Source organism: Crocuta crocuta, unplaced genomic scaffold (genome assembly GCF_008692635.1).
Source record: "Crocuta crocuta isolate KB4526 unplaced genomic scaffold, BGI_CrCroc_1.0 scaffold41, whole genome shotgun sequence".
Taxonomy (NCBI): Eukaryota; Metazoa; Chordata; class Mammalia; order Carnivora; family Hyaenidae; genus Crocuta; species Crocuta crocuta.
The window spans coordinates 12302800-12324584 of record NW_027529428.1 but is presented as its reverse complement, the minus strand read 5'-3'; the positions used below and the strand labels follow the sequence as shown (position 1 = coordinate 12324584).

Genomic DNA, 21785 nt, shown 5'->3' with positions numbered 1-21785 from the left:
CCATAAATGTATTTTCTCTTCTTTATGATTTCTTAACATTTTTTTCTTTTCCCTAGCTTACTTTATCGTATGAGTACAGTATATAATACACATGACATACAAAACATGCATTGACTGTTACGGGTAAGGCTTCTGGTCAACAGGAAGCTCTTAGTTAAGTTGTGGGGGAGTCAAAGTTACATTTGAATCTTCACTTTGGGGGGGGATGGCGCTCCTCCCCCACAGTGTTCATGAGCCAGCAGCAATCGGCGTCTACACTTCTATCCCTTTTTCATTTACCATCATATCAAAATTTATCTCCATTTATCAACACTGATAAAATGGATATTCTTAGTTGCTTTCGGGTAAAACCTTTTCCTTTCTGGTAACGATTTTTAAAACATGGGTATTGGTATTGTTCTTTTCACCCTAAAATAAAGGAATACAGCTGTGCCTTTTGCCCTTCTAGTAGAGATCTGAAAGAAGTTGTAGGGTAAGCAGATTTACAAGTTTCATTCTTTTTTTCCCCTAATAAATATCAGTTGGTGCTTTTCTGGTACCAAGTAGTGTGCTGGGTCAATGGAGAAGGTCATAAAGACAGACCCTAATCCTAGCAATCGAATAAGTAATCCAGAAAGACAAACCATAAATTGTGATTATTGCTGGAATGGAAATAAACAGGCTGTTTAAAGAACAGTAGAGAGGAAGATGTATTACAGCATAAGCTGGTCAGAAAGACCTCTCAGGGGAGGTAACATTTAAGCTAAAACCCAAAAAGAGGAATCTAAAATGCGTGTGCCTGGCAGCGATGGAAGGTATGGAGAGAAGAAAGAGAATCTGAGAAAGGCTTTGAGGCTGGAAAGACCATCTTCCAAGCACCAAAATGGGATCAACGTAGCTGAATGAGGAGGGAAAGGAAGATGGTATGAGCTCAGGTGAGAGACGGAGGGAAACATAGTTGTGTGAGAGCTTCGTAAGCCGTGATAAAATTTGCGCTCTATTTCCGGTACACTGGAAATCAGTGAAGGGTTTTCAAGAGGAGAGCGACACGATGTGCGTAGAATCGGCAGCCCTGTGCAAAATGAACACAGGCAGGAGAAAGAAGTTATTGCAAGAAGCACCCGGCAGGTGATGGATGGTAGCTCGGCCAGGTGGGGGCGGCGAGGATGACGAGAAGCCACAGGCTGGAGGTACATCCTCAAGGTAGCATCAGCAAGAATGGCTGGAAGATCGGCAGAGGACTGAGGCAGAGTTGGATTTTAGGGGATGATCTCAGGTTTTCAGCAGGAGCAGCTTGGGGGATAAAACGTCAGTCCCTAACGTGGGCAACGTCCCTGCCTTTCTGCAACGTGCTCCTCCCGCCCTACGGAGCAGAGACACACACGTGCCAGGATCTTACCAGAAGCTCGAAGAAGAACCAGGCGTACTTGAAGACGGTTTCTCTCACCATCCCGGTGCTGACCACCATCTGCAGGGCAAGCTCCTCGTGGAAATGCTGGACAACGACCACAGAAACGAGTCTGAGATGCCAAGTGCTTTCTACACCAACCCCTGTCCTCTCCTGGACCAACTGCACTAGCTTAGGAGTCGCTGACGCACGCGGCCTAGCTGTCCCAGACCACAGCTGCGCGGCAAGGTCAGTGCTGAGGTAACTCGAGATGGAGAAGGTGGGCAGGAGGAGGCTGGTGGTGGTATCATGGAAGACGGCTGGGTCTGAAGGAGTGGCCTCCACCCGGGGGATGACTCTGCAGTCGGGACTGAGACTGTTAACTTTCCCCTCAGACCCTGCCACCAATTGTCTGTGTGACCATGTGCAAGCCATTCCTCTCTTTGCCCTCAGTTTTCTCATCCTTAAATCTGTTGGATGGTAGCAATGGTGGTCAAGCTGGGAGGTGCGTCAGACTCCTCTGGAGGGATTGTCAAAACACGCAGACTGCTGGGTTCGCCCTCAGGGTTTTGGATTTGGATTTGGTATGTCTGGGGCCTGGACCTGAGAATTTGCATTCCTAACAAGTTCCCAGGTGAGGCTGGCACTGTTGGTTCAGGGACCTCATTTTGAGAACCGTTGCCTAGGTGGTACCTGCACTCTCTTCCAGGGGCGCCTGGGTGGCTCAGTCAGTTAAGCATCCGACTCTGGCTCGGGTCAAGATCTCATGGTTCGTGGGTTTAAGCCCCACATTGGGTTCTATGCTGACAGCTCAGAGCCTAGAGCCTGCTTCAGATTGTGTCCCTCGCTCTTTGTCCCTCCCCCCTCCCCTGCTCATGCTGTGTCTCTCTCTCTCTCAAAAATACAGAAACATGAAAAAAATTAAACCCTCTTCCAGATGGGACAATTCTTGTTCTTACGATCCCACTAAGGCATTGTGGGAGACATGAGGGGTTGGGCCCCTGAGCAGATCCTCTGTGTTAAACAGTGGCAGCAGCCTGAATTCAACATTTCTCAACTGCTATGTCCCAGGGTCCGAGGCCAGAAGGTTCCTCAGCACTGCTTTATGTCTACGCTTCCCTTCAAGTTATCCAACTGCTCGACAGTAAACGAAGCCGGCAGTGACTTTGGCATCTTTGTATATTTCCCATTCCCTGGTGTACATGGCTCCTTACTGACGCTCTTGACAACAGCTCTGCTAGGGAAGAAGTTCAAGAGTAAAGGTAGCGCAACCAATTCATCTCAGTTTGCCGCAGGCTTGGTCTGGAAACAGAAAAGACCTGCATCCCAGGGAATCCTTGGTCCTGAGCAATCTGAGATGGGTGGTCACCGTAACCAATGGCAAAAATGGTATCTGGCTACTTTCTGTGGTTTTCACTAATCAGATGATCATAAAACCTAGAATAAATATAGAAGAACTAATTTTTTATTGTTTTGTGGGCGAGAGCTAAACTATTTGAGGGGCACCTGGGTGGTTTAGTCAGTTAAGTATCCAACCCTTGATCTCAGCTCAGGTCTTGATCTCAGGGTCTTGAGTTCAAGTCCCATGCTAGGCTCCATGCTGGGTGTGAAGCCTACTTAAAATAAGAAAACAAAACAAGAAAACTGTTTGAGCATCCTAATGCCACATGCTAGGGTCCTGGCAAACGTGGCAGTTAAATCTTGAATTCAATCCCTAAAACAAAAATGGATTACAGCAAAGGTTGCCCTTGATAAACCTTTACAGCACTCACCCTGAACCGTGTGCACAAAACCCAATTTATTATCTCATGGACATTAACATTACTAACTCTAGGGAGACCCACGGAAAAAAATCTACGCGCAGGTGGCTAGGTATTCTAACCATTTACATCCTTAGCCGGTTAATGGTGATGGATGCAAAATGCTTAAATGTCTCAGCTTGTCAGGAGGTGCCTCCTCCTTGACTTCCAGGTGAGTCAAACCTTTATCATCTTAATACACAGAAATGCATTTGTCTGCTGTTTGGAGACCGCCAGGAAGCTCACCCACCTGGGAGCGCCAGGAGGCGGAATGTTAATCTAGCAGGTGGTCTAAGTGTGCCTATGATGTAAGTCGGCTACGCCCAGATCTTGCCCCTGTGGGAGAGGCGGCTCCACTAGCTTCAAAGGTAACTTCTGGAAAATAGGTCAGTTTGACTGCCAGAGGCTTATGGCAAGAAGAGATTAGAGGATAAGCTGCTTCTTAAAGTAATTCACGTTGCTTACCAGGCAACATTATTGCAAGAACACCTCGCTCCGGACGTTACAGAAGAGAGCCAAGCAGCTAAAGCCTTTTTTGCTGAGCTACCGAAGAACCAGTCTCAGCTTCCCTCTGCCACGAAAAGGTTCTCTTCTGGTCAGTGAAATGAGCAGGAACAAAGTCAGAACAAGGCCAGTGCAAAGCCAAACACGACGGCCTGCCCTAAGGATGCCAGGCGGTGGGCAAACCATGGTTTTGAAAAGAGGGACTTTGTAACCAGTCATTGCAAAGCCCAAAGCTCAGGTTTAGCGTAAGTGAAAAGGTGATTTGCAGCACCTGGTCCCATCTTCTTTCGCTTCTCTGGAAATTAACTCCTGGTACCTCTCCCCAGACATACGGTACCCGGATTACCGAAAAGCCTGCACCCTCAGGCCCCGGCAGGGTCCCCCACCCCACACGTGATCTTCCCGTCACTTGGTCCAAAGTGAGCTGAGCTAATAAGGTTCCTTCCCTCCCTGCGTGTTTAATAAACATTCCCTGTGGTGTCAGCTGTTGCAAATGGCTTACAGCGTTATCCTTCCAATCAGCATATTTAGATTTTAATAAGGGTCTTGAAAGACATACAAGGACTTAAGTAACTCCCCTAATGGAGCAACTCCTGGGTGCCTGGCAGAGGGGAAAGCCTAAGAAAGATCCACCACCCCCATCCCTTAGACCACACAGGCCGTGACAAGGACCAGAGAATTTTATTACAGGATGTTCTGGTGGGCAGTTTGTGAAGACTCCGAAGTCATACGTAAAGCTGCTTAGAATGAATTGTGTTTAAGTTTATTTATTATTTAGGAGAGACAGAGTGTGAGTGGGGGAGGGCCAGAGAGGGAGGAAGAGAGAGAATCCCAGGCAGGCTTCCTGCTGTCAGCTCAGAGCCTGACAAGGGGCTCCATCTCATGAACCGTGAGATGATGACCTGAGACAAAATCAAGGGCTCAAGTGACTGAACCACCCAGGTGCCCCTGATTAGAATGAATTTTGGGGCACCTGCGTGGCTCAGTCAGTTAAGCGTCCGACTTTGGCTCGGGTCATGATCTCACGGTTCGTGGGTTCGAGCCCCATGTCGCGCTCTGTGCTGACAGCGCCTGGAGCCTGCTTCGGATTCTGCGTCTCCCTCTCTCTCTAGACCTCCCCCTGCTTTGAGCTCTCACTCTCACTCTCACTCTCTCTCTCTCAAAAATAAATAAATAATCTTAAAAAAACAAGAATGAAATTTGAGGAAGCATTTCATGTCCCTCGATCTAGTATTGAAATAAACGGTACCTAATTATTGCCATTCACCTTTGTCGAGGAGGAACTGCCCTCGGCTCACCTGCTACCGAAAAAGAAACTAATATAGGGGTTCACAAACCATGTCCCTGAAGGAGCATCACCTGGGAACTTGTTAGGAATGCAAATTCTTAAAAAAAAAAAAGAAATGCAAATTCTTGGGCTCCAGATCTACTGGGTCTGAAACTCTGGGAGTGGGGTGCAGCAACCTGTTTGAACAAACCCTCCAGGTACTTCTGATGCATACGGGAAGTTGGAGACGCACTTGTTGACTAGGAAACCCCAACTGGTCAAAAAATGGATGATGAGGAACAGAGCTACAAAAGTGTGTGTGTGTGTCCAGAGGGTGGGAACGAGGCAGGAGAGCCCTTTGATGGTGTCTGTTATCAATCACAGTGAGAGGACGTGGGCAAATTATGCTCACACTGCCCGACTCAGTACCTTTTTGCTGGCTGGCCTTGGGGCTGTGGTCGAGCTGGGAACCTCATTGCCGGAGGAATAGTACGACATCCGGTTGCAGTTTCGATCGGCAATCTGAAACACACAGACCGTGACTCATCTGTCCCCCCACATGGTTCACTGGAAAGATGAGCCCGCGGTCTGGGACTCATACCCTCAGGATTCATTTCCAATACCCTTCTTACTTTTTTCTGGTGACAAAGGAAAAACCATTGCCATAAATAAATATAAAACAAAGCGAAGAATGTAAGGTCACATTTAATTTTACTGTTCCAGAGATCATCACTGTTAGTAGTAAACTACTTCGTGGAGAGCAACCCATAGTTAAAACCTCGTTAAGAACAGGGCCTGTGGATGTCCCTTCCACAGACATTCTGACTTGACTGGGATAGCATTTAAAAAAAAAAAGTATGGGAACAGCACCTCTCTGTGGGCTAGTATGGTACTGCCATGGGCTCCTAAAGGCTGTATTTTTAAAATTGTCAAAAACCACTATGGACAAAATGTTCTCCACTTGCTACAGAACAATTAGAAAATTCTTAACCCTATCAAACCCATGTCAAAATTTATAGCAAATCATATAACACAGGAAATACACTAAAAGGATGCTAAATGGGGCGCCTGGGTGGCTCAGTCGGTTAAGCGACAGACTTCAGCTGTCATGATCTCATGATTCGTGGGTTCGAGCCCCGTGTTGGTCTCTGTGCTGCCGGCTAGCTCAGAGCCTGGAGCCTGCTTCAGATCCTGTATCACCCTCTCTCTCTGACCCTCCCATGCTCACGCTATTTCTCTCTCTCTCAGAAATAAATAAAACATTAAAAAATTTTTTTAGAAAATTCTTAACCCAATTCACATAGAAATTTAATATTTTCATTTTTATTAAGGAACCAGAATGATCAAGGCTGTCAAGGATAGCTGCAGGCCATTTCCTGACCTCACTCCCCTCCCCCTTCCCAGGGGCAATCAGAAAATGCTATTGCTCAAAGGGACCAAATGTGACAATCAGCTTTTGGGGGTAGGAGACGATTTACAGCATTTGCCCATTTCTATGCTGTAAATGCTTTCATCATAGCAGATTTCAGGTAAACATAACGTCTCTGAACAGTGTTGGGAAGAGATGTGGATTAGCAAATCATTCTGTAGTCCATCTTCCATACAGATACGACAGACACAAATGACCTCAAGAAGACAGATAAGAGTAAAATCTGGTAAGGTAGTAAGGAAGGGCGTTTGAATACTACCTTTCTAAAGTGGAAGAGTTTTGGATTTATGGACAAGTTGCCAGGGTGGTACAGAGTTCTTGTATACCCTTCGCCCAGTTCCTCTTGACGTTGGTATCTTACATCACTATGGTACCTTTGTCAAAACTGAGAAATTAACACTGGCTCATTACTAGCAACTAAACCACTGAGTCGGATTTTACCAGTTTTTCCACTAACGTAGAGTTTCAGTTTTAAGATCCAATCCAAGATAGCATATTACACTTAGATTATTTTTTAGTTAATACAACTTATTTAAATGTCAGTTTATATAATTTCATTTTCAACAGTGTCTGTGGTTAACAACCAGCTCGGAAAATTTCAGAAATTTGAACAATCACAGCTTTCAGAAGCCATGGGTTGATTCTATAAATCAAAATAGAGCGGGAATATGAACAATTTCATGTGGTGCACTCTCTAGAGTGTCAGAATCTTTGGTAGTGGATCTATAGGCATTTCTTAAATTCATCCACGGCTCAGAAAGATGAGGAAAAGGAGACCTGGGGTAGGATCGGACTTGCCCCTGACCACTCAGCTGGGGGGTGATAGAGTTGAGACCCAATACCGGTCTCCCAATTATTTTCCTCACAACACACTGTCTCCAGTGGGTGGATTTTGTAAGAGAAATTGTCAAAACCTAGGAGTTTGGTTTATCATAATCAGAGGAAATGATATTACTCTAAAAGCTCAGCCATAGATCCACGGATAACGGGGGGGGGGATTCAGATGAAGAATTCAAGGTAGTTTTATGGAAAAACAAACAAACAACACTGAATTATACACTCAGAAGGGGTGGATTTTACGACAATATCGCAATTTTGAAAAAAAAATTCAAATGAGACACATTCTACAAAATATCAGACCAAGCCTCCTCAAAACTGGCAAAGTCATCAAAACCAAGGGAAGACTACAAAACTGTCCCAGCCAAGATGTGCCTGAGACACGACTACAGAATGTATTGTGGTGTCCTGGACAGGATCCTGAACAGGAAAAGGACAGGAGGGAAAAACTGAGGAAATGTGAATAAAATATGAAACGTCAGTTAATAACAGATCAATAGTGGCTAATTAATGGTGACAAATGTACCTTCCTAATGGAAAATGTTAATAAGAGGGAGACTAGGTATGGAATATACAAAACCCTTCTGTACTATATTCACAGTAATTCTATAAATCTACACTTGTTATAAAAAATTGTACCAAGGAGGGGTGCCTGGGTGGCTCAGTGGGTTGGGCGTCTGACTTCAGCTCAGGTCATGATCTCACGGTTCGTGGGTTCGAGCCCCATGTCGGGCTCTGTGCTGACAGCTAGCTCAGAGCCTGGAGGCTGTTTCCAATTCTGTGTCTCCCTCTCTCTCTGTCCCTCCCCTGCTAATGCTGTCTCTGTCTCTCTCGGTCTCTCGCTCTCTCTCAGAAATAAATAAAACATTAAAAAATATTAAAAAAAAAGAAAAAGAAAAATTGTACCAAGGAAAAGCAAAGAATTCATGGCAGGGAAACAGGGTAGCCCAGAGTTATCAACCCTTTCCAGATCTCGGTTTTTGTTTACAAAATCTGGTTTTGCTCTTTGGGATTATTATACGGGCTTATCAATTTATGGATGTGAATGAACATAAAGGGTAGATATTTAAAAAAAAACAACAACCATTCTAGGCATCTGAAAAACAGTTCAAGATACATTTTCTTCCTTGCAAACAGAATCCACGGACCCCACGTGGTAAGTCAGCTATCCCCCAGGGACTTCGCACCGGTGGCATCTAACTGAGCAGATCTTCAGATGCCAGTGCTGCCCCTGCTTGTTGGCACAATGGTCTCCATCGCTTCCAAAGCTGAAGCAATGAGAGCATCTGAGCAGCAGAGCGGGGGCAGCGGTACTGGTCGACCGTGTGCTGTTTCCCAAGGGTCAGTGAAAAATAAAACGAGCCCGCGTCGCTTTTCAGGGTTTGACACCATCCCTACCTTTGATGACATGATGCTCTTTACCTCCTCATCTGCTGCACAGTGTGGCCCCGCGAGGTCTGGATTACTGCTGCTCATCACCCGCGCCTGCAGCAGCTTCGAACTCACGGCGGCAGCGGATGTGCGTCCGTAGGTGTGGTAGCGAGGGTCCGGGAGGCCGGCGGGGGCGCCTGCACCCGCCAGGTACACACATGTCAACAGAAGAGGGATCAGAGTCACTTACTGTGCTCGGAAGGGAAAGCGAGAGAGTGGAATGAAAACCCACTTGATTAGATCTTGGAATGAGGGTCTTACAGCGATGCTGGGGGAGGTCAGAGGGGCAGTAGCAGGTCGGGTAGGAGAAAGGAGGGAGCTGGGAACACACGCCTCGTTCAAAGGCAGGGGTGGCTACTGGGTTTCAGCCTATTGTTGCCGTGGGGACACAGCCCCCAGGGTTGCCGGAGGTTCTGATGGCTCGAGGCAAGCTAGAAATGTGGACTTTTAAATGTAGTAATATTTAAACTAAGGCAGCTTTGTAAGTCACGCAAGGTGTTCTGAGATCTGAGAAGCCAAGGAATCCTCTGGACCTCATATCGGTTTTCACCGTTAAGCGTGTGCGTGTCTTCAAAAGTGATTATGTGAGTCTGTAAGATATTATCAGTCTTTGTAAAAACTCAATCGAGCGGCGCCTGGGTGGCTCAGGCAGTTAAGCGTCCGACCTTGGCTCAGGTCATGATCTCACGGTGTGTGAGTTCGAGACCGGCATCAGGCTCTGTGCCGACAGCTCAGAGCCTGGAGCCTGCTTCCGATTCTGGGTCCCCCTCTCTCTCTGCCCCTCCCCTGCTCACTCTGTCTCTCTCTCCTTCTCAAAAATAAATTAACATTAAAAAAACCTCTCAGTTGAAATGACCGGGTTACTTGTAATGAGGCTGTAGGAACTAATAAAAACAAAAAGTTTCTTCGTTAGGACCTGGAAGTCTGTAAACTTGTAAATGCTACTTTTCACATCCTGTTGACTAGAAGCTCCGGTCGATTCTCACCTCTGTAACTAATTGGGAAGCATGGAGAAAGGAAGGCACTGTTGTTATTTCAACAGTTTAGTTTGGGGGAATTGAGGACAGGGATTTCGTGTCTTCGTAATGAGAAGTTTAGGAGGCGGCGCTCGCCACTGCAGTCAGGTATTTGTGGCTTTCCTGCTCATTACCATCCTAATGTTGTTACTTCACCACCTTTGAAAAGGGAGTTCCTCACCTGCATCAGAAATTACCCACTGGGTAAAGACCAGTGAGAGGTCATCCCAGTGGCAGGAAAAAAAAAGTGCTTAGGGTATGCAAAGAGGGAGGCAGAAGGAAGCAAGAGGGAAGGTTCTAGAAATAAACTTTTCAGTTCAGCATTCATGTAAGTTTTGTATCCCTGATACAAAGAGAAATGAAAAATGAACAAAATAGGTTTTCCCTGAAAAAAAAAATCTGTGTAAGATGTAATGTGGGGCTTTTTCTTGTATTTTGAATTACGCGGCAGTGGGGTGGGGGAGGGGACCTGCCGGCCGGACGCCCAAACTGGGGGCAGCGCTACCTGACTTGGGTGAGTCCCTCGGCGGCTCCGGCAGGCGGAAGACGTAGTGCACATAGGAGGCCAGCAGGCAGTTCCTCCCGTGCTGGTCCTTGGCCAGGTCCTTGCTGTGGTGTAGACTGCTGGCAATGGCCACGACGGACTCAAAGGCAAACTGGGAGAAGTTGGCTGAGGAACCAAGAGAAACAGGGGTGGTCTGATCATCAGTCCCTAATGAATCCAGGTAGAATGTCCTCCAGGGCAGGGTCCTTAATGGATCAGAGGTAGAACGTTCTCCGGGGCTGAGTCAAGGACTCCTCGCTGCTGCCCAACCGACCCCGGCTGGTCACGATGCTGGCCGGGGCAGAATGAGCCGTGCGAGGGACAGCCCTCCAGCTGCCTCTGCTTCCTGGAAATGACTTTCACATTTCCTCCTTCAGCTCCCCCTGTGACCAGTGCTATGGCTCTTTACAACAAAGCCTTGGGGCCGTCTACACGTCCTTCCGCCTCTCAACAGTGCTTCCCAGCGGGACCTGCACTGACACGAGCACTAGCACCCGGGAGCGTGTTGGGCAGACTCTCGGGTCCCGCCCCAGACCTGCGGGGTCAGAATCCGCATTTCACGACTGGCCCGGGTGATTCTCAGGTGCGCTCCGGTCTGAGCTGTGCTGTTGCCCCACGTAGATTCTTGGGGCGCAGGTGAATCTACACATGGACACGTGCCGCGGGTTCTCCGAGGCGGACCCGCACAAACGACTGATGACGGTGGGCGGTCCTGCTCAGGGGCTCCGAGGCCTCCACGGTTTGGTTTGGCTCCACCCTACGTATCCGGCCCTGTACCCTTTTCTGCTCAAATTCAACTCCCTTTCACATGACGCAGCTGTCTGGTCCCCATCGTGTGTCTGCCCCGGCTTAGGCTGCGTTTTCCTCCTGCTGCTCTCCTCCCCTGGTGAGCGCTCTCTGCTCCCACCGGCAAAATCCCACCAGCCCCTCGGGGACGGGCACAATCCCTCCTCCTCCACGAAGCTTCGGACAGCACCCAGGGCTTCTTCTTCTTTTTTTTTAATGTTTTATTTATTTTTGAGAGCGAGATAGAGACAGCGTGAGCAGGGGAGGGTCAGAGAGAGGGAGACACAGAATCCGAAACAGGCTCCAGGCTCCGAGCTGGCTGTCAGCACAGAGCCCGACGCGGGGCTCGAACCCACAAAGCCATAAGATCATGACCTGAGCGGAAGTTGGATGCCCAACCAGCTGAGCCACCCAGGCGCCCCAGCACTCAGGGCTTCAATAACAGCGAGACATAAAGTTCTTTGGCCGCTCCTGGAGGTGAACTCTGTCTCTCTGAGCAGGCTTCCAGCCTTCCGGGGGGAGGTGCACTTCTACTTTCTTGTCTCCCCACCACACCTTGCATAGTGCCTGACCGGTGGGTTCTGAATAAATGCTGTACCCTCAGTGCCTGCAACTAGCTGGCCCCCAGGACAGGCAGCAACTTGCTACAAAGAAGCTCAAAACACGCGGAGGCACACTTTGTCTAGTGAACAAGGCTATGGTAAATAGGTGGGACACACAGGGCGCCCGGGTGGCCCAGCCAGTTAAGAATCGGACTCTTGATTTCTGCTCATGATCTCACAGCGTGTGAGTTCGAACCCCGCATCAGGCTCTGCGCGGATGACACGGAGCCTGCTTGGGATTCTGTCTCCCTCTGTCTGCCCTTCCCCTGCCTGCTCTCCCTCTCTCGAGATAAATAAATATCAACTTAAAAATAAACAGCTGGGACAGACAAAGCAGAGTGCAAATTTAGGGGGGCACGGAAGGCAATCTGGGAGGGGAAGGGGGCTAGCGTCCAGTTCGCAGGAATCTCCCCCGAGAGGCAGGAGCTCCCCACACGAAACGCTGGCCGCCCCGCAGCGCTGGTGTCTCGTCCGTGGAGCCATGAAAGAGGCGCCCCAGATGCGGTGCATTCGAGGACTCTCCCTGGCTCTGTAGGGTACCTGGGGCGCCCTAGACCACGAGCTCACCGCCCCCTCCCGCCGACTCACTCGCGAGTCGCAGCCCCGCTGGGTTACTTACTTCTCTTCCGACCCTCCCTGGAAAGTGTCTTTTGATACTGTTTTCTGAACCACTTTTTTTCCCTAAACCAGACACTCGGGTTTTCCGCCTTTGCCTTGCGCATCTTACTGTCCCCATTTTGTGCTTTTCCCCTCCCCCCGTCCTTCAGAGCCATCCCAAACACCGTCTTCTTACTCCCAGGTGGATGTTGTCACCACCCCTGCCCTGGTATTTAGCTGTGTGTCCCTTTGAGGACTTTTTTTTTTTATTGTTTATTTATGTTTGAGAGAGAGAGAGACAGGGCATGAGCGGGGGAGGGGCAGAGAGAGAGGGAGACACAGAATCCCAAGCAGGCTCCAGGCCCTGAGCTGTCAGCACACAGCCCGATGCGGGGCTCGAACTCGCAAGCTGCGAGACCGTGACCTGAGCCAAAGTCGGACACCCAACCGACTGAGCCCCCCGGGAGCCCCTCTTTGAGGACTCTGCTGTGTTGCAAGTCATCAGAGCTCCCATAGGCTCCCGACTGTCCCGCAAAGCCTGCAACACTTCGCAGAGTAAGTACTGGGAGCGTGCGAAGGGCCCAAGAGACCTCCGCTGGGCTGGAGGGCACAAGACGACCCGGCCGAACACAGCCTCACACCAAGGTGCCTCGCAGCTGCTAGTCTTCTCCTGCGGGGCTCGGGGGGATCGCTGGACCCAGGTCCTACCTGATGTTGTCTCCAGAGGGAGTCCCACACATTGTAGTTAGAGCTAATCTGTTCAAAGGAAGCCTTTAAAATACACTCAGACACGGAAAACTCAACGAGCGGTTGCTGGGGACCGAGGGGAAGGTGAGCGGGAAGGGACGGCGGATAGGTACGTGCTTCCTAAATTTAGGGCTGATGAAAACGTTCTGGAATTAGATACCAGTGAGAGTTGCACAATTCTCCTATGAGAATGTGCTAAAACTCAATGAATTGTGGGGCTCCTGGGTGGTCCAACGGGTTGAACATCTGACTAGTGATTTCAGCTCAGGTCACGATCTCACGGTTCATGGGTTCGAGCCCCGCGTGGTGCTCTGTGCTGACAGGCAGAGCCCGCTTGGGATTCTCTTTCCCTCCCTCTCTCTCTGTGCCTCCCTTGTGTGCTCTCTGTGTCTCCCACTCTCTCTCTCTAAATAAATACATAAACTTTAAAAAAAAAAAAAACCAATGAATTGTATGCTTTAGTGAATTTTAAGGGATGTGTATTATATCCCAATAAAAAAAGCGAACATACTGAATTTCAATTCAGAGACTTCCTTTCCTCCCTTTTAACAGGAATCGTCTGACTTCTTTAAAACATATTTCGTTGTTGGTCAAGAAAACACAAATATCTCAGAGGTAAAATAAATCCATCCATTACAAGAAACGGAATTTGGAAGACTGCCTCAATCATTCAGTACACATATTTTTAAAAACTATAATTTTAAGCATCCTATATTAACGTGCAGACCTGTCTGGCCGGCGATGACCATGGGCTGCACGGACAGCTGGAAGAGCTTGTCCAGCACCAGGTGCAGGAAGAGCACCAGGGGCTCCAAGCGGGAGGAGTTCAGACAGATGAGGCTGAGCTTCAGCTCATGCTCCAGCGACGCCTCGCTGATCTTCTGGTCCAGCACGCGGATGGGGAAGGTCACCTGGCTCTCCAGGGAGTGGCAGAGGGTGAAGAACTTCTCCAGGTGGTTGTCCTAGGAAGGCAAGGGCAGGCCTCCTGGGGCTTACCCCCTCCGTGCCCAGTGGGGGCGCGCGCGCTCACACACACACACACACACACACACACACACACACACACACACACCGCTCTACGCCTCTCAGCCTGCATTCCAGACCAGAAGCCCTAGGACTCGGCTGTTTCACAAGGGTAGGGACTCCTCTGTGCAGTGGTGTGCACAAAACAATCGCTTTTTTTAAAAATTTTTTTTTATGTTTTATTTTACATGTGTGAGAGAGAGAGACAGATAGAGACAGAGCATGAGCAGGGGAGGGGCAGAGAGAGAGGGGGAGACACAGAATCCCGAGCAGGCTCCAGGCTCTGAGCTGTCAGCACAGAACCTGACACGGGGCTCAAACTCACGAGCCGTGAGATCGTGACCTGAGCCAAGCTCGGACACTTAACAGACTGAGCCACCCAGGCGCCCCAGAACAATCTCTCGATAACTATTAACTGAAGAAAATATGATTTGGACTCTGGCATCGTTTATAGGCAGAGGCAAGCACACCATGTTCGACACGCTGCAAAACGGGGTCTGAGGAGAGCAGAGTGTGGACGGAGCAAGTACAGGAGCGACTGTCGAACTGGGGGAAGTGGGGAAGGCTGGAGAAATGGCAGAATGACAGAAGGAAATGAGGCAGCCGGAGAAAACGCTGCAAATGGGACCCCCTCCCACAACTTCTCAGCCAGCAGTGTGGGTACTGGGTTCCCTCATCCAAGGGCCCGACCTTTTTATGAGGTCTTTCCATTTAAACCACAAAGAAAACCTGAACAGGCCTGTAAGTCTGCACAAAGAACCTTAGGTTATTTTGTTCTACCCTTGCACAAAGACGGTCACTGATCTTTTATTGTACCCCATCTTTACGGGTTTCTCTGCCACACCCCCATCTTCCTTATTAGCCTTCTGGCTCTGATCTGAAGCAGACCTTGATGCTCCTTACCTGGGTGTGAACCGAAGAAACAGCTTGCACTTCAATATTAAATATTCCCTTATGTCCTTCAGCCCACTTCATGGGAGGATTCTGTAAAGGGACTTTCTGCATTAAAGGAAAAAAAAAAAAAGATTAGCAGTTCAATCCCCTTTTCTTGTTACTGACTACCCGAGCGAAGCAACTTGACCGTAAATGTCAGGGTTCTACAGATATAACGTTACCTAGAAGCCTAATCTGAGTGGCCTAGGAGTTAGGAGGCTGGAGTTCAAGTTCAGGTCTTCCTGAACTTAGTCACCGTTGCTTTGACAAGTCGCATAAACCCCCATTTTAGAAGGAGAAGTGAGTGATGTGGGGTGTCTGGGTGGCTTAGTCAGATAAGCATCTAACTTAGACTCAGCTCAGGATCTCACAGTTCGTGAGTTCGAGCCCTGCATCAGGTTCTGGGCTGACAGCTCAGAGCCTGGAGCCTGCTTCAGATTCTGTCTCCCTCTCTCTCTGCCCCTCCCTGGCTCATGCGCTGTCTCTCTCTTTCAAAAATAAACAATCATTACAAAAAATTATTTAAAAAAAGAAGTGAGTGATGTATCCTAAACTGCAATCCAGCAGTGATGACCCTGGGCTCTGGGGAGTACTGTAAGGTATTGCCGCAGCGATTTCCCCTACGGTCAGGCACGAAGAGACCAAGTATAGAATATCTTCCGGGACATGAAATTTTAATGCTTTTGAGCGCCTGTAGTTACTTTCCCTTTTAACACAGTGTTTCCAAATAGCAGTCCGGATGGGTTCCTGCGTTAATTACTCAGAAGGACTCTTTTATACCATTTATAGATCAACAGCTCTGCGGTCCCAAGGGACCATTTCTTGCCTTAAATTCCCACCAGAACTGTCATTTGCTGGAGACATGATCATACAGTGTTGAGTGAGAACGGCCCTGCCTGACCCAGCCACGTGAGTGTGGGCATCTCTCTCCTTCTAACAGAGGAAGCTTGTAACCACAGGGGGGGATGTGTACACGGGGTGTGGACCCGTGGAGCCCCCTGAGACAGGCTCACAAACGGGGGCTCAAAGCTGGGTCCGGCCCACAGACAAGTTCTGTTCGGCCCACTGTTGGAAACATATTTTTTTAATGTTCATTCATTTCTGAGATAGAGAGAGAGTCAGAGCATGAGTGGGGGAGGAGCAGAGAAAGGAGACACAGAATTCTAAGTAGGCTGCAGGCTCTGAGCTGTCAGCACAGAGCCCGATGCGGGGCTCAAACTCACGAACTGAGAGATCCTGACCTGAGCTAAAGTCAGATGCTTGACCAACCCAGCCACCCAGGTGCCCCTGTAAGGAACTTACTTTAAGCACTGAGTTCGTTGCTTGCTATGCATTATCACATTTAATGTCCAGGCAACCTTACAGGCAGGAATGTGCTCAGTGACATCACTGAGACTCTGAAGGTAAGTAATTCACCCAGGCTCTGTTGGCCAGGGCGGGGTAGCAACTGGATTTTGGATCCAGACGTGTTTGTCTCTAAAAACCCAGGTTTGCCTAGCAGCATTAAGAAAATAATTGGGCAGGGCGCCCAGGTGGCTCAGTCGGTTAAGAAAATAATTGGGCATTCTTGGGGTGCCTGGGTGCCTCCATTGATTAAGCATCTGACTCCGGCTGAGGACATGATCTCACAGTTCCTGAGTTCGAGTTCTGCATCGGGCTCTGTACTGACAGCTCAGAGCCTGGAGCCTGCTTCGGATTCTGTCTGCCTCTCTCTCTGCCCCTTTCCCACACGCTCTCTCTATCTCTCTCTCTGTCTCTCTCTCTCTCAAAAATAAACATTAAAAAATTATTTTTTAAAATNCCATGAACTGCGAGATCATGACCTAAGCGAAAGTCGGACGCTTAACCCACTAAGCCACCCAGGCGCCCCTAAAAAATTATTTTAAGAAAATAATGGGCATTCTAGGAAATCAGAATGTGCAGCTTGATGACGAAAAGCTGGTTTCCAGGGCTACAGCAAGAGGCCGTGTGTCCCAATCATAGAGTAATCAAGGGACATCTGTGACCATACTGAGGTTGCTCTCAGGTGGTTTTGAGGAGAGTGGGGTTCAGTGGGAACGCAGCCACATGGCTGTGGCCTAGAGCAAAGGAAGCTTCTCTCTTCAGGACAAAAAAAAAAAGCAAATATGAGGGGCACCTCGCGGATCAGTTGGTTGAACATCTGACTCTTGCTTTCAGCTCAGGTCATGATCCTAGGGTCATGAGATCAAGCCCTACATCAGGCTCTGCACTGAGCATGGATCCTGCTTGGGATTCTCTCTCTCTCTCTCTCTCTCTCCCTTTGCCCCTCCCCACCCATGCTCACTGTCTCTTTCTAAGATAGATAGATAAGTAAAATAAAAGCAAACATGAGAAAACCTGAATAGCCTGGGGATGGGGGATGGGTAGTCTGAATGGGAAAGGGAGTTGACTCTAAAAGTTGGAACCAAATCCAAATTCCTGGGAAATTCCTCAACTAGAAGATTGCAAGGAAAACAAAAGAGATAAAGGGGGAGAAACCTGTAAAGAGTCTTAAAAGACATCTTTGCTAATAGCAATGTGTAAATCTTATGTGGATACTGACTGAAACAAACAACTATAAAAAAAAATGACATTGCTGAGATAATGGGAAATTTGATCACTGACTGGATATTTGAAGATAAAGGAATTATTAATTTTTAACTAGTATGGTGGTCAAAAATAAGAGTGCTTTTTTTTAAATATGTCTAAAAATTTTTTTAAATGTTTATTTATTTTTTTAAGAGACAGAGAGACGGAGTGCTAGCAGGGGGTGGTCAGAGAGAGAGGGAGACACAGAATCCAAAACAGGCTCCAGGCTCTGAGCTGTCAGCACAGAGCCCAATGCAGGGCTTGAACTCCTGGACTGCAAGATCATGACCTGAGCTGAAATCGGACGCTTAACCAACTGAGTCACCTGGGCACCGCAAGAGCCCTCATCTTTTAAGAAAATTCTAAAATATTTATAAATGAAATGATAGAACATCTGGGATTTGCTTCCAAGCGATACTGATTGATGCGAGCCTGCGCCAAGCAGAGGCGGGGTATGAGAGCTGGCGCAGGGCCAGTGACTCTGTGGTGACCATGGAGAGTCCACTGGGCTCCCTTAAAAGGGCGGGCTGCAACATTGGGCATGCACGACAGGCAGCACAGGAAACAGGAGGAAGCAAAGACTATGGACATTGGCAGCTTTGGAGGAATGAAGGTGCCCCAGTGCCGACGGCAGCAACGGACCCAGAGGTGAAACCAAGCTAGTGTGGGAACCTTCTGAAGGGGTCTGTACACAGATGGGCTCCTCTTTCACAACACATTATTCTGTGAATCCTTTGTCGTGGCAAATGCAAGGTCACGTTTCCTTGGGTGCAAGGCGCAACCGCCAAACACACCCAACAGGGGATGCGTCAGTGAATGGGGTCCCACGCCCAGACTCTCTCCCATTCTATCAGGGCAATGTGCTCTCAGAACATGGAACAGGCTGACATGAGGTGTTCCCCCAAACACGCGGAGCTTCCTCGGTCACATTTAAGGGAAGGAGAAGTGGATCTGGGCAGGTGGTCCAAGACCGTGGCCGGACAGGAAACGGCTCCGGGCTCACTTGCTGGTTACCTCCGCAGAATGCATGGAATAGTTGGGTGGCAGCTTCTCAAGGGCAACCGGGAGGCAGTAGGATCCAGTTTGAAGGCGTTCATTTAAGAGAATTGGCAGCCACTGAAACAGACGATGTAAAGAACAAAGTGGTATGTATTACAGCACATCATTCTGGCAATTTATCTAAGCTCACAATAATCAAATGCAACTAAATGATGATTAGATATTGACCAGGTCTCTTTTTGGCAGTCATTTCTGTCCATTTCTTTGCATTTTAAATTCCCAGAGAGCTCCTGAGATAGTAATATCAATGATTTACTGCTTTCAGGACACAAGTAGTAGCATTTTTCTTTATAGCCCATGGTTATGAGTGTCTAAACAACATCAATGTTTATCTTACTTTTTATATATTTATTTAAGAAGCAACTTTCTTCCCCTTGGGGAAAAAAAGAGCTCCTTTTATATGTGGAGTGTGTATGTTCAATCTGGAAATAATGGACAATGGAATGCTTTTTTTATAAATGAGCATTCTTCCAGTATCTAGCATCCACTAGCTTTCCCTTCCAGAAATTTCTCATTTGCTGCGTCAAGTCATGCCTGCTCTTTGCTTTCATATGCTTTGGCATATTTTGCTACTTCCAGAAGGAGAAAAAGCAAGTGAGTAGAATTGAGTCGTTTATCTCTGCGGAGACCTCGAGTCCCCCAGCTGCAGGGTGAGTCGGCAAGTTGAAAACGACTCACCGAATATCCCAGGAGACTTTCCACGGAGGCTCCTTGCTTCTGCTGACAGCTGATATGATAGAAGGTGAACAGGAGGTGGTGATGTACTGTGAGCTTAGCCGGAAGCTTAATTTTCACTTCTTCATAGAAGTCAGGAGACCTGTTTCAAAAGCACATGACACACAAATAACTGTAAGCAAGAATGATGACTTCTCTGACTCTAAATTGTAAGGCCACAGACCCTTTGCTTTTCTGAGTTTGCCTGCTTGGCGTTTGACTTTTTTTTTTTTTTAATATAATTTATTGTCAAGTTGGCTAACATACAGTATGTACAGCGTGCTCTTGGCCTTGGGGGTAATTCCCGTGATACGTCACGTACATACAACACCCAGTGCTCATCCCAACAAGTGCCCTCCTCAGTGCCCATCACCCATTTTCCTCCTCTCACCCACCCCCCATCAACCCTGAATTTGTTCTTTCTATTTACCAGTCTCTTATGGTTTGCCTCCCTCCCTCTCTGTCTGTAACTATCTTTCCCCCTTCCCTCTCCCCCATGGTCTTCTGTTAAGTTTCTCAAGTTCCACCTATGAGTGGAAACATATGGTATCTGTCCTTCTCTGCCTGACTTATCTCACTCAGCATAACACCGTCCAGTTCCATCCACACTGTTGCTAATGGGAGGATTTCATTCTTTCTCATTGCCAAGGAGTATTCCATTATATATATAAACCACATCTTCTTTATCCATTCATCAGGTGATGGACATTTAGGGTAGTTCTAAATTAAAACTGGAATGACCTACAACCCAGCAATAACACTACTAGGATTTATCCAAAGGATGCAGGAGAGCTGATGCGTAGGGGCACATGGACCCCAATGTTTACAGCAGTGCTGTCCACAATAGCTAAATTATGGTGTTTTGCTTTTTACTCTACATCATTCTATTCCCACGCTGGAGATGCTTAAGCCCAACCTTATGCCACCGGCTGCACTCTGCCTACCTAACACTGCTCACAAACTAAAGGTTTCGTCAGGAAAAAAAAAAATCTCTGCACGCACAGTGGAAAAGTTCAACTTCATCTGAAAACGGGATAAGGCTCGGAGTCTTGCTGTGACCTCTTTTTCTATCTTGACCCCAAGAACGGGGACTGTCACGTGGCTGGCACTCATCAAAGGAATTTGGATTAGCAAATGAATGACGTTAGGAGGGAAAAGGAACCTGATTTTAGTGAATTACCAAGTCCCAGATGCTTTACTAAGGGCTTCACTGTACGTCACTCAATAAACCGTCAGCCCAACCCAGAAAAGTGGGTTCAGACAAATGCTTAAATGGGCCAAGTTTGTCAAGCCAGGATCAAATCCAAGTTTGACCCTGTAAGGGTGGACTTTCCATCTCCTGTCCATCTCCCCTTCCTGTGACCTGTGAATAATGGTTTAGACGTTATTCTGTGACTCGGTGTACCCACAGAACAATGAGTATTCCATTTCTCTTTTGGCCAACTTAAATTTTCTTAGAGGAGACAATGGGGCAGGTGTGGAATGATCGTGAGAAGACACAGAGAAAGGAGAGCTGGTTTTGTGTCCGGCCCCCTGCAGTATCTCAGAGCAAGGTAAGAGATGTGTTTATTTAATACCATAAAACTTCTCAGTATCATACTAGAACAGAAGGCTCCAGAAAAGGCAAAACANAAGTGCATCTCCGACATAGAATCATGGAGCTGACATATATTTCCTTGGTCCCTCAGTCCCTGAATTCATAAGAATTTGGGGGAGGACTCACCTAGGGGGTTCAGAAAAGCTAGGAGATAGTGAAATAACCGTGGCAGAGGTGTGGCATGTACTTACTTATTATGGTATGTCACGGCTGTGTAAACTTCCTGGAGAAATTCCGGGCCATTAGATTTTCCAAAGATGACCTGTTCGCCAATACAGAAAGACCCAAGTCAGGGGTGATATATGGGTTTATCAAGTCAACTGTCATCGGCCCAGTGGATGTTCTGGTCAACCAGGAGCTGCATTTTTTAAAATTCAGGGTGCTGAGCTTACAACTGGTCCAACTGCATAGCAATGCAGACCTGGTATATTAGTGACCAAGGGCCACAGGTTTGGGACACCGGAAGACCAGCACTTTCTCCACTCTGCCTCACTGTTGAGAGGTCTCTACTCCAGGGAAAGCCACATAGGGCTGCCGCCAGTGACTCTGGCCCAGGCTCTTTTCCCCCCAAAGACACGGAGCTGGTCGTTTAGACCTTCACTGGCCTGTCCACATTTGTGCTACTTATAGAAAAGACACCTCCTCTGGCCTGACTCAGCCCTAAAGGCACACGATTTGCCTCACCTCTGGGCAAAGAAAACAAGAGCCCTTTTCTACTAGATGCAAAAATGGCAGGTCCCAGGGCATAGGGAGTGGGGAACAGGCTGGGGTTGGCCCCCACTTGACCCCTACGAGAAGCTTCTGCACAGCTGTACCTGGCTTCCCTGGGAGCCTTGTTAGGGGCCAGAGCAGAGAGAACTAGCGGGGGTCTTCTTTGAGCATTTCCTTCCCACCACTGTTGCAAGAAGAAGATACCTTTGGGTAGGTGAGTGGGTCAGTAGCAGG

The 21785-nt window shown here is 48.0% G+C and overlaps 1 protein-coding gene across 2 annotated transcripts in view; it reads right to left on the bottom strand.

Moving 5' to 3' along the window:
• DOCK8 (dedicator of cytokinesis 8) overlaps positions 1-21785 on the bottom strand; it is a 167981-nt gene that overhangs the window by 62992 nt on the left and 83204 nt on the right. For both annotated transcript variants that reach the window (XM_077759423.1, XM_077759422.1), the window contains exons 15-23: positions 21032-21102; positions 19208-19346; positions 18485-18586; positions 14852-14947; positions 13653-13887; positions 10155-10319; positions 8601-8770; positions 5366-5458; positions 1379-1474 (exon numbers count right to left, since the gene is read on the bottom strand). In XM_077759423.1, the coding sequence (XP_077615549.1) occupies positions 1379-1474; positions 5366-5458; positions 8601-8770; positions 10155-10319; positions 13653-13887; positions 14852-14947; positions 18485-18586; positions 19208-19346; positions 21032-21102 (1167 nt within the window). The remainder of the gene's footprint in view (positions 1-1378; positions 1475-5365; positions 5459-8600; positions 8771-10154; positions 10320-13652; positions 13888-14851; positions 14948-18484; positions 18587-19207; positions 19347-21031; positions 21103-21785) is intronic.